This window comes from Protomyctophum parallelum, assembly GCF_964188405.1.
Source record: "Protomyctophum parallelum genome assembly, chromosome: 9".
NCBI lineage: Eukaryota > Metazoa > Chordata > Actinopteri > Myctophiformes > Myctophidae > Protomyctophum > Protomyctophum parallelum.
In genome coordinates, this window is record NC_139706.1 from 28,136,650 (window position 1) to 28,149,505 (window position 12,856).

At 41.4% G+C, this 12,856-nt stretch overlaps 1 protein-coding gene across 2 annotated transcripts in view; it reads left to right on the plus strand.

Moving 5' to 3' along the window:
* The window catches only part of nbeab (neurobeachin b), a gene marked incomplete at its 5' end in the record, with an annotated part of 282,517 nt that overhangs the window by 169,951 nt on the left and 99,710 nt on the right, over positions 1 to 12,856 (plus strand). The window contains one exon of one of the 2 annotated variants that reach the window (XM_083774126.1): positions 10,075 to 10,199. In XM_083774126.1, coding sequence (XP_083630252.1) covers positions 10,075 to 10,199 — 125 coding nt within the window. Of the gene's footprint in view, positions 1 to 10,074; positions 10,206 to 12,856 lie in introns of both variants that reach the window. The other variant, XM_083774125.1, reaches the window with a different exon arrangement.

The window sequence follows — 12,856 nt, forward strand, 5'->3', positions numbered from 1 at the left end:
TTTAGACTTGATAATTCTATATCATGATTCATGGGGCTGACACAGCAGCAACAAACATACCATGTCTCTGATAGGGCCGATGATATCCAATCATATTTTGTTATCTGATCAGTTATGTGTTATTAATATTATTACATAATACATTTCTGATTATTTGAATTGTGTCTGAAAATATACTGCTTTGAGATACAGTAGTGTAGGTACTCATAAAACGAACTAAACATTAGCTGAAGTAACCATGACAAAATATACTGGATTGGATTCTGAGCCCTTATTCAAATATTTATGGAAACCTTCGCAGAGGCGTAGCATTTGCATTGAGACAAAAGATTATTGAGCGTGGGTGCATTGTAAATGATACCACAAAACTTCCAACAAATTCTAATTTAATGGTAACCTGCTGGGGAAGAAAAATGATGCAATATGCTCTCAAGCTCAAGGCAGTGTTGCAGTTCAGCGGCTTAGTCTTATTCAATGCTACATTAACTTTCCCATTTATGCTGCTCTTGTAAAATATAAAGCCCTCAAGCATTTTGAGGTAGCTGTCTGTTATTTGTGACTGCCCATGGAGTGTGTGTGTGTGTGTGTGTGTGTGTGTGTGTGTGTGTGTGTGTGTGTGTGTGTGTGTGTGTGTGTGTGTGTGTGTGTGTGTGTGTGTGTGTGTGTGTGTGTGTGTGTGTGTGTGTGTGTGTGTGTGTGTGTGCGTGTGTGTGTGTGTGTGTGTGTGCGTGTGCGTGTGTGTGCGTGTGTGTGTGACTGTGTGTGTGTGTGTGACTTCAGTTGTTAGTGTTTGTTTTCACCCTATGTACTAAAATTGCTTTCCCTTTCACCCATAAGTTCTGCCTGGAGACATGCTATAGGATATTGATCATTTTCTTAGAATTCTGTATATTATAAACACAATTCCTCTAATACAAGGAGCAGAAAAACAGTGATTGCTTATGTTTATGTTTAAGCATTTTTCCTACCTCTTTTTTTTAGCATGAATTTGTTCCATTTTTTCAAGGCGTTCAGAATGATGAAGCCACCTGGCTGGGCAGGTCTTTTGAGCAGCAATAGATGTGGCAGGCCATAAGCAGTATACAGGCTGCATAACAAACATCTGCAGATTATTAGCAGCAACGCTAACCCCCTTCCCCTGTCACACTGTTGTGTTCATTGTGGCGAATGGTGTGAGTGATTGTATTTCAGACACATAACACTACAGCGGTGACAAAGAGATATTCTCCATGTGGCTGGGAAGCTTTGCAGTCATGTGACCTGAGTGAGGCATAAACAGATCAGACCCTATGGAGGCCTGCGAGATCATAGTATATGCTTGGCTGATGATGAATGTCCCCCGTATTGAGTCGGCGTAAGAAAATCAATACTCCTCAAATTGAAACAGTATAGGGTTGTATTGATCCGCTGTGCTAAATCAAAATGAGGAGGCTTTGATACAGCTTTCCAAGACAGCTCTCTGCCCAATAATGACACACTATCAATTTTAGCTTTGCACTGATAAATCAAGTTGAAAATTGGATGTCAGACATTTTTCCAGGGAGAGAGTGATTTTCACTGCCCTCTGGTCCCCTCTGCTGTTGACCTCTGAACCCTGCCAGTGGATTATAAAGTTCAGTCTCCTCTGAAGTGAAAGGAGACGTCAAGGCGAGGCTGATGAATTCATCAAGGAATAATAACTTTCAAGACAGGAGTGCTTTATGCCTTATTTCAGCTATGCTAAAACACTTAATAGTCACTTGCTACAGTATGACTAGTAGTTAATGTTTGCTACAGTATGACTTTTTCTTCTAAGCAAAATAAGTGACAATTATTACTTAATGTATTGTAAGTATCACATTTTTATTTTAAAATATTACATTTTAATTCCGATGTATTTTGGACAATGTTATACTCTAAACGATGTATTCTATCAAAACATCCCAGTGATATGAACTCTTTAGGAGCGTTAAAATGACAAATTGGAGACAAAAAAAAATTCTGTGGTTACATTTCTGTGGAGGCATTTTTCTAATGGGGCTAGTTAGCCTGCTTATAATTGTGTAATAAAAGACTTCATGTAAATGCAGCCACATACTGTCATTACAAGTATTACAGTCATAGAAACACACTCCTGCCAAGATCGTAATACAACTTGTAACACATTTTCCACTCTCACTTGATCTTGTGTATCATACACCTACCATCACCACTTCACGGGTACTAATTGTCCTGACACGGCCACCCGAACAGAAATGTAAAACGGGCTGAAGAAGACAGAGCTCCTTTTGTTCCCATGCAGGTGTCTCTGATGACATCAGCAACATCACTGACAGCTGACAGAGAGAGGAGCCCATCACCCCAAGCCCCCCCACAGCAGACCTTAACCTAACCTGACTGATCTATTGATTGTCAACGTTTCTCCTGTATAATTACTTTTTTTGTAGCAGAGAGGGAGAAAGGAGAATGGCGGCATATATTGATCTGCGGGGAGGCAGTGAAACAGCCGTTTCCCTTGGCTAACAGTGAGTTTCATCTCTCACGTGTGATGAATGGTAACAATCTTGCCTGTGGATAATAACTTTGTGATGGAATGAGCCTTTTACTCACAGTCTGACCATAGTCTCAGGTCTTGTTTGAAAGGGTTATCAATTCTAATACTAGGCCTCTAGAGCTGAGGTCTTTGGAACATTGCCTGGGACAGGGTTAAAAGCCTCTGTGGGATGTGGGTCTGATGACCCTCTAAGGGACAGTGGTAGACCAAGGTCTCTGGGTTTGGTTTGAAGATAAATTGCAGGGCATTTCAAATATGATCCTCTATGTCTATGACATTCAGAGTGTGGATGCCTTTCTGCTATCCTACTACTGTATATGATCTTGCATCAATAGAATAGAATAGAAAACAACACTGCAGTGTTACAGCTTGTGTTTGTTATGGATTAATTCAGTGCCATGTTATTTCAAAATGCGTTAAACCCAGAGAATCCCGTGTTCCAATTGTAAGTGGACGACGTTATGTCCATTTTCCCAGTTGCTCTTGACCTACACCGATCTCTCTTCCCTTGAGGCATTCTTAACCTTGCAAACTCTGCTAATTATGTCTGGAAAGAGGCCCATTCACACAATCATCAATTTCAGTGGAGAAGAAATTGAGCTGGGCATCGCTTGACTGTGCCCCATTTCTGATGAAAGATGGAGGATCCACAGCGCTGGCAAGCCAGGGAGAGTTCACCCAGCCACAGTACGGTTCTTCATCCCTAGTTTGATCACCTTCGTGCATCTTCATTACTCCACATGACCCCGGGTTGATCTTGTTTCTTAGTCTTTTCCTTTAACACTGGTCCGGTAGTCACTCCTCAATGAGCCTGCACTCTTAACAGAATGGTCTTGGATCAGTATTCTCTTTTATGCAACACAGTGTTGAGTGTTGTGACGATAAGAAATGAGGGGAACTGCACAGATGAAAGCCCTCTGAGTCTTTACCATTTCCAGCCCTCAGCATTAATCTGATCATGGTGTCGACCAGCGTCGTATCACACCACCAGTGGTTTCCAAATGTGGTTTCCAAGGTGTGCCGTGAGTCGTGAGATATCGAGGTGTGTCTTATGATATGATTATGTGGCAACCACACATTATTATTGCAATAGAACTATACAAAAAGTTATGAATTACATTTATTTTATTTTCAATGATTTACTGTATCAGTACTCATTTCCCAATACAGAGGCAAATTATACACCCTAAAATATATATTTTTTAATCACTTTTAACCTGTTATCCCTATTTGGGGCATGTCATGATATGCAAATGTATTGCACTCATTTCCCAATACAGAGGCAAATGATATCCGACCTGAGAGGGTTGTTGGGAAAGTAAATATTACATTTATTATTTGGCTCACTCCATGGTTTACTCTAAAAGGATGGCCTTGCAAAAATATTCATCGCCATCTGGCTTCCAGTTACCACTTTTTGATGTACGGTTTTATTTTCTTTTGTCACAGAAGAATGTGGCATACAAGGGTGACCAAAAAGAATGCACTGGTTGACAGACATTGTTTTCATGGTTTCCCCCCACCACTTATTTGTCTGTGATGGTTCCCTGATGATTTTCATGACAGCTGGAATCTCTATCTTTAGATTCCATTTTAATTTAATCAACGAACTGTCTGAGCAAAATAAGCTTTTTGTTGTTTTGTGTGATAGAATGTTTGTCAATTTTGTGGAAGGATTCCCCCTATTCATACACTTGGATGCAATAACAGGTGATCAGGAAGCAGGACATTTTTGTTTGTGTTTTTGACAGGCAGTCATGTTTACGACCTTGGGGTTATTCGGTTAGTGAAAAAATTCCTAACAGATTTAGTTAACTGTATTCCCAGTCTGTAGGGACAACAGAATAGGAAAGAAAAGACAGTTTGTTCTCATGGAGTTCCATTGAAGTGTGTGTGTGTGTGTGTGTGTGTGTGTGTGTGTGTGTGTGTGTGTGTGTGTGTGTGTGTGTGTGTGTGTGTGTGTGTGTGTGTGTGTGTGTGTGTGTGTGTGTGTGTGTGTGTGTGTGTGTGTGCGTGTGCGTGTGCGTGTGCGTGTACATGTTCAGTGTCCAAATCGCATACTGAAGACGGGCCATGGCCACTGCTGTATTCATGTGTGTATGTGATTGAAACCAGTCATTGCCGCTTTGAATGGAATTGTCGCTGATGGGTGGTATTTATTATAATTATCCCCTATTCATGTCACCAATGGAATCTCTTGAGAGGACTATAATGGTGTTTTATTGAATCACCATGCCCTGTTACTTCCTCTTTACTGCCCTACACAAGTCTCCTCTATGTGAATAAATAGGATTTTGCTTCATCATCTATTACTGGCACTGGTTTAAATGAGTGATTCTTCTCATCTTTCTGTGATCGAACCCTGTGCACATTTCAGTTGACTGTTCTGTTTTAAGTTACTTTGTAAATGATAGATCTTACAGCCTTTCATGGCTAATTTATTTCATTCAGAGCTATAACCTTGCAGACATGGCAAAAAAGACACTTTGCTGATTTGGTCTGGCACCACTCAGTTGTGTGATTGAAATTCCACTCCCTCCGAAGTACTGAGTGACCAATCAGGGCCCAGTTAGCAAATATGAGGTGGGTTTAATACCAGAGGCATTTTTGAGTGGTGCAACCACTCCAAGGAACAGCAATGTCCGTGCCCGCCTATGTATGTGACGTTAATGAGCACGAGTATGACTATTGGTACCAGTAGGGGCGCTGTTGTGCCAGAAACAGAGAGAGATAGTGCTGCACTGTTGCCTGCTAATGAGAGAGAGAGAGGGGGGGGGGGGGGGGGAGTTGCACCACTCAGTTCACACGGGTGTGATTTTTTATTTGCCGCTTGAAAATGCAGGTTCCACACATGGATTCCAGACTAATATATCTATGCAGTGATGTTTGTCTGGACATGCCGGCTTTGTGTGTGAGCATGCAGCAATCAAATGTATAATGCACATTGTTCTTTAGCCTTTTATCTTGTTCCAGGTAGTGGATCAGCAGGAATCCAGGTTTTTTTGGTTCGCATTATTTTTCTGTTAATACAGCTCTTTGACCTCAGGGTGACCCTTGGCCTAAATCATAGTTCTCTCATCATTTTAATTTCTCAAGTCATTTGCATCTTTGTGCTCTTTTTCTCAGTTTTCTCACAATCTTATTTTCAAATTTCGTCAGAAACCACTTGGTCAATTGTTATGTTATGTTATGTTACTGTATGTTATGTACAGCGGTTCGGGCTGCCCAAGCAACTAGAGCCAGTCCCGCTATGTGGGCCAGTGGGCCACACACACACTTACCGCCAAACCGACCCATTATGGGGTCCAATTTGGACCCATTATGAAGATGTCAGGGTCCCTTTTGGAACCATATATGGAGAATGAAGATCCCTTATGGCATCAGTATTATATGCCCATATATGGGCATATAGGTGGTTGTGGACAACTGGATATCCATACAATATATGCTTATATCGCCCGCCTGCCCTCCCATTAGCCAATTTTAATATATAGGATGATTATACTTTATTTATTGCTTTTCTTTCTTTTCTTTCTTTCTTTTTTTTCTTCAATTTAGTGGTTGCTAAACACCAATTCCCCCCATGTGTGTATATATAGTCCCTGTCACTGCCACAAGCCCTATTGTTTATCTAGGGAGGTTTTAGAGCGCCACATGTCGCCTCTAATACACATGTCGTCGCCATATGTGTCTCCTCTCCTAACAGTGAGTATCACCATGAGGGCATAACATACACAACACATGTGGAGGAACACTATCCCTGGCACTTCCTCTGCCTGGCCAAGCTGTAGGTGTCGCTAGTGCATTTTCCTACCCATGAACACAGCTGTTTGTGTTTGTTCAATCTGTGTCTTTGAGTTTAAATATAAATAATTATTTGTAATTTAATTAGGCTTATAATATTTTAAATGCACTTGGTGCTTGGTATGTCCGAGCTTCACTGTCCATTTATTGGATTTTCTGCCCCTGGGGGGCAGCAAAACATTGGATCTCATAATTGACTGCATTCTATTTTCTTTTCTGAAATTCACAAAACACCCATTCAGCAGGTGAATTTTGTTTGAATCGCTGATTCTTAGTTGTCATTCCTCCTTTGTCTCCCTCTGCTGTACATTGGGAACTAAAGGCTAACATTCTGCTTGGACCCCGATCATTGCACCTTGCGGCTATATATCTTTAATTGTTGTTGTTGGGCCCAGACACGCACCTGTGATCAGCTGACAGCACAGGTATGATCCAGTCAGTGTCTCAGTTCACTTTTCCAAAGACACTAGTACTATTTTAGAAAATATCTGGATTTGGGCAAATATTAGGAAACAAAATGGCGTCTGTTGCCCTGAGATCATAATTTGCACCAAATTTTAAAATAACTCATTCCAATATGGGTTCTTGCACAGCTGTCAACCCATGCCTTGATGCCTTTATAGATAGATGTTATGTTTTTGCTATGAAACAAATAATGATTTATTTATTCTTCCTCCTTCAACCCTTTTATTTGATGCATGCCTGTCAGTTTCTTCTTTTTGCCTTTGACAAACGGAACACATTCCCTGTAGACTTGGGGAAGTTAGATCTGGCACCACCAAAACCCCAAGACCCATTCTCTCAGGAGAGATGTTCTTTAAATACATATTTTGAAACAGAAGAGGAGACATGATCATCTTCTTTCACATTCATCCTACTGCACTTAAGAAGTCTAAAAGCATCCATAAATAATTGTGCCCCTGTTGGTTATCAGCACTGGAAAATTAGCTTTTAAAATGCAGTTTGAAATCCATTTGGGTGATTGATTGATGACAGGACTAATAAATTTCACCAGTTTCTAGGAGGCTGGCTCACAGTCATTATTTATGCTTGTCATGAAGCTAGACACATTTGATGTGGAAAATAAGGGAATCAAATGCCAGCTTGGCCTAATACAGGACACCATTGGATGAATGATTTGTGGTTGATAGGGAAACGATACTGGAAACTATGTTCCAGAAATGATCTCAAAGAAATGCATAATATCGACTACTGGAATACAATGTCTATAGTCTAGATAGTCCAGGAGGCCCTAACACTAAATGACTTGGCTAAGTAGACAGTATTAGTACTATTAGTATTATTACTACCAGAAAACTGCACAAATGGATAACTGCATAATTATAATGTTTTTGTATGATTTGAGAAGAATTATGCAGGGATGCAGCTTATTTAGCGACGGAGCCTCATAAAAGCATTCTGGATATGAACAAGCGCCCAGCCTGGTTTTGGCTGAAATTTAAGCCACCTGAGACGCGTCTTTCTAGAAATGTGTGTGAGCTCAGTAGCCCCCCAGCTGTGGTCCTCCTTTGGGAGCACATTTCTCCAGAGTTCTCCTATAGACCACCCTCGGAGAGAGAGGGGTTCCTTCATCACGGCACTTTGACGCAGTCCAAATCTGGTCAAATGCTGACCACATGGTCTAGAATATCACAGGTCCATAAAACCACATCCAAAATGAAAACACGTGCAAGAGGGAAGAAGGGGAAGAGAAATGAAATTGTTAACGTCTGAAAAATCTTGGTTAATCAATCCTCGTTATTTAAGGTTTGGTTTGTTTGGGCTTTCTAGTCATATTGAAGATATATGACAATTGTTTGTCTTTTGCTGAAGTTGTTCTAGACAAATTATTATCCTCAACTAGACCAAATTTAATGAATCGAAAGCATTTAATACGGTTGGGGGGGGGGGGGGGGATCTTCAAAGTGGCGGGTTTCTCCCCCACTGGCATCTGCTGTCTATTTGTACTGAGAATTACAAGACATAATCTTCAACTGTAATCGGCCAGTTGCCTACAGTGGATTTACATTTCTCACACTGCGTAATCTCCCGTTTACAATATCATTTGCGTGGGTCTCTCTTTCCACCCACTGACATCTCTTTTGCTCGGCTAAGCTTTGAGCTAAGATTGACGGGGACGGGGGGCAAGCTCTAGACGTCGGGTGTTGCTTTGCATACGGCAGCTTGTGATACTTTTTCTTGCATGCAGCTTGCACACGTACGGTATACGAGCGGCTCATTTGATTGATATGTAACTGAAACTGAGCCCTCATCACTCTCGGAGCCTAAATAAGTCTCCTGAGCCTCTTGATTTCTGACATTTGTAGATATCATATTCATAGAACAAGGAGGGTGTTTTTGTGATGTGATCCCGCTGTAACACTTCAATCTGTTCAGACTGCCTCTGTATTATGGCAGGAGGAGGCAGAAGCCATACAATGAAATGTGTGGTTGCCTGCCAAGGACTGAATCATGCACACAGTGGAAAATCTGTTCTTGGACTTCGGTAGCCCAGTACTGGTCTAGATCCAAGGCATTGTTTGGAGCTTTGTGTGGCTAGCTAATTTAGAACTTTTGAACAAGTACAACGAGTACAGGCAACATTTCTAGACAACAGCACAAAGACAACCGTTGGAGTAGGTTGTGCATTGCTAGAACCTACTTTTTGTGTGTAATACATTGTGGTTAAATTGTTTAATATGCGAAATAAATCATGCTTATTATAACACAAGGGCCAATGGAGTATTTGGTTCCCCCATCTATAAATATCTGTTTAAAACATGCAACAGGATGTCTTTTGTATTTCCTCACCTTTGGCTGGAAATGAAGGCTAACCGCACACCAGCATGATGTCATCACCTCTTACCACACCACAAATTACATTCATCGTCACTCTCTTTTTTGCATGTTCCTCTGCCCAGTTCATAGTGAATTAGACTGCACTGTCTGCTTTTCTTTTCACCACAGTTCCCTCTCAAGGAAATACAAAGGCTTTGAAATATCTCCAGCTACTCCAGCTACACTTTGGATCAGGCAGCACTTAGTAACCTGATGCTAGTCCTGGTGCTTAATGGTTTGCATTAGCTGCAAGCAATAAAATTATCCCAGGTCCTCACTAATGTTGGAATAATCATTTACAAAGATGGTTACCACATGCTGGAACTGTTTTCTTCTTTTCCCCCTTTTTTACAGCCCTAATTCACTGTTATTAATAATGAATAAAAATGCAATTTTCTGTTGGGTTGCTCCAGGGCCCTGGGAATCATTTCAATGAATATTTCAGCACATTATTTTAATCATGGCTCCGTATATGCAGGGAGAGCGGGTTATTTTATAGGCTCATGCCGCAACGCAAGACCCCCGATCATTAAACCCCACACTGTCTGCGTTGAGGGTCCTACCTTTGATTTACAAGACTTGTTAAAAAACATTGTAAAAAAGGAGGCAAGCTGTGCCATTTATACTTGTAATTTGATGCTGTATTTGTTAATGGGACTGCATGTGATTTATGTTGTGCAGTGGCTGCTGCTGCTGCTGCGCCCTGCCGCTCTGATGCTATAGGCCTTAATCGAGCTAGCATCACTGGGCTGCTAGTCAGCCTAATAAATCTACTATGGCCTGATTCTTCTCCCCTTAGATGTTGTACTGTGATAAGGCAGTGGTTGCTGTAATCAGGCCATCACTGAGGGGTGTGTGTACTGTCTAACCCACTTGTCCTCCTGTCTCTCTCCTCGCAGTCAGCTGCACCATTTTTGGCGTCTGGACTACTGGGAGGATGACCTGCGCCGGAGGCGGAGATTTGTCAGGAATCCCTTTGGCTCCACCCATTTGGACATTGGGTGTAAGTCACTGGAGGACTATGGTGAGTGTGTCCTCTTCACGGTGGAATCAGACAGGTTTCTTTTACACTGTCAGGCACTCAGATCTACATTGTTGTTGAAAACCACAATAGAAAACCCATAGAGTCATGGGCATCATTATCACAAATTTATGAGCCATACTGAGTGTAGCATTGTTGACATTAGAGCACCTCTTGCTCTCTCTCTCTCTCTCTCTCACTCTCTCTCTCTCTCTATAGTGTGTATGTATATATATTAATACACTATTACACACACACACACACACACACACACACACACACACACACCTTTATACTGTATATATACAGACATATATACAGTATGTATATTTTCCAGCTTAGCTGAAAGAAGTTCAGCGCGGTTTTTTATAGGTACAATATTTATGAGCTCTGTCAAGAGAACATGGCACTTAAATTTTTATTGCACTTTTTTTCATTTCCACCACTGCGCATAGTTGCGAGCAAATTGGATCGTGCACTTTATTGTTTTGCTCTTTTGTCTGGAACTTTCCTTGTTGACCCAGCTGATCTTGTCCTGTTGCCCACCACATTGTGTCAATTTTGCCTCATGTCACGCAACACCGTTTTTTAAAGGGAAGCAGTTCAATACTATTAAGCACCTTGGCCCTTTACTTTGGACTGTAATCGAATAGCAGAGCAGAAGGGAACAAGAGCAAATCTATTGATTCTGAAACCCAGTCTTTTTCTCCCGTCTGATCAAATACGTGTCTTCTTTACTTAATAGGAATATACACGCAAAGCATTCATTAGTCAGTAGTATGTTTTGGTGATATCGCATTTCTCTCTCTCATTTATATGTAGGCTACTCATTCTGCATCTTTGTGCAGTTTCTGCAACGCATACCTGATGGCCACAGTGTGCACTGACCTCGTGTGTGCCTTTGTTTTTTGGTCTACTGTGTGTGACCACCGGTTGGGTTCAAGATGTCATCTGGCTGGTTTCAGCACTAGTTGTGTCATGGTTGCAGCAATATAGTTACTGCCAAAACATAGGCCAGCTGCTGTCTCACTTGCAGGTGGTCCGTATATGAGGCAAACATACAACAATTATACTGTCTGCTTCAAATTTCACTGTGGTTCCATTTTCTTTTTTTTCTCTACCGTGAGAGACATTTAGAGGCACTCGGCTGATTCTTCATTTTGTCAGGATTCATGGTGGCAGTCGCAGATATGTCTAAGAGAGAGATGGAGTGACAGAGAAATGCAGAGATGAAGAGAGTGAGAAGGAAATGACATGTGTAAATGATTTTCAGCTGTATTCTCACCCACAATGCCAAGGGGCCCATGAAGCCCATAGTTCAGGCTCATTGAATCACCAGAATACCTGTTTCGTTTCCATTGATTATCCCTGATGTCTCTGTGTGCACTGTGCAGTTGATTGAGTGCTGTTTGAAGTGACGCTTATGGTGGTTCTAATGAGAGGAATAATGTATACGGTTGTCATGTGAAAGGGGTCGCCTGTGGTCAGGTAGTTCAACTTATACTCTCTGAGACGTGAGGTGTACTTTCAATCTTAATCTGCCAGACTTTCATGTGGTTGTAGAGCGCAGGCTATTTTCCTCTTGACTTGAAATCGGAGGAATGTTTTGTTCTTTTGCAGAGCATCAGTGCATTTCTGCAGTCGTGACAGTTGGCAGCTTGTGTTGAATTTACCTTGACAGTTTGTGTTTTCATGGCTGCTCACATGTAATTAGGATGAGGTATGGCATTAAAGATATAAGCTGTCATTAGCAGATAACCCTGGTGTAGGCGGTCAGAGGTCGCATATCTATTAGTCTCACTTTCCAAATTTGGTTTCCTGAGATTTGACAGCCTCTATTGAACGTATTACTCGGAGTAGGTTGCCAGCTGGATTTGAGTAGAAAAAACCCAAAGAGGCCTGTTGGAGTCAGCTCTGGAGAGTCATTATTGAAGCTTGAGAAGAATGTGGGACTATTGGAGGAATAGTCCAAATTGAATGTACAGCCCCCTTTCTGGCAGCAGGATATGACAATATATGTGCTCAGGCAACCATCTTGAGTTTGAAGAGGGCAGACGTACACTGTTGTGTTCCTATAGTAAATGTCAGTCTTGGGGAAAATAAAAGCAAGCAGGAAAGAACCAAATAATTATTTAATTTCTTTCCCCCCACAAAGAGCATTTCAATCAGTGAGTGGCTTACATGATTTTGACAACATTCAATCTTCTGGGTTTTTTCACAAATCCGTTTTAAGTAAAAATAAGATTTCTAAGAAACTATTTGCTTTCTGTGAGTTGCTGTACCTTGCCGTTGCTGTACCTTACCTTGCGCACACACGCACCTGCGTGCATGTGTGCGCACGCGTGTGCATGAGAGAAAGGGCCTTATCTTGCACGGTGCCTTAAGGGGTCTCCACACCAAGCAAACTTAATTGTTCAGACTAGTCAAAGACTACTTAAAACTGTCAGATTGCAACAGACTAGCATGTTTTAATCAGCACAAAACCAGCCCCCCGACGAAACATTATTTTTCCCCATGCAAATTGCAAAAAGCCAGTTCTTTGGGCTAGTTTTCCTGTAACAGCTTAATATTCATAGTTGCCCGTTGCTTTAGTCTGGGCTTATTTCTGAAGTGTAGTTGCTTATTTGGGCTTTCTTTCATGATTCTTTTTGAAAATAGTG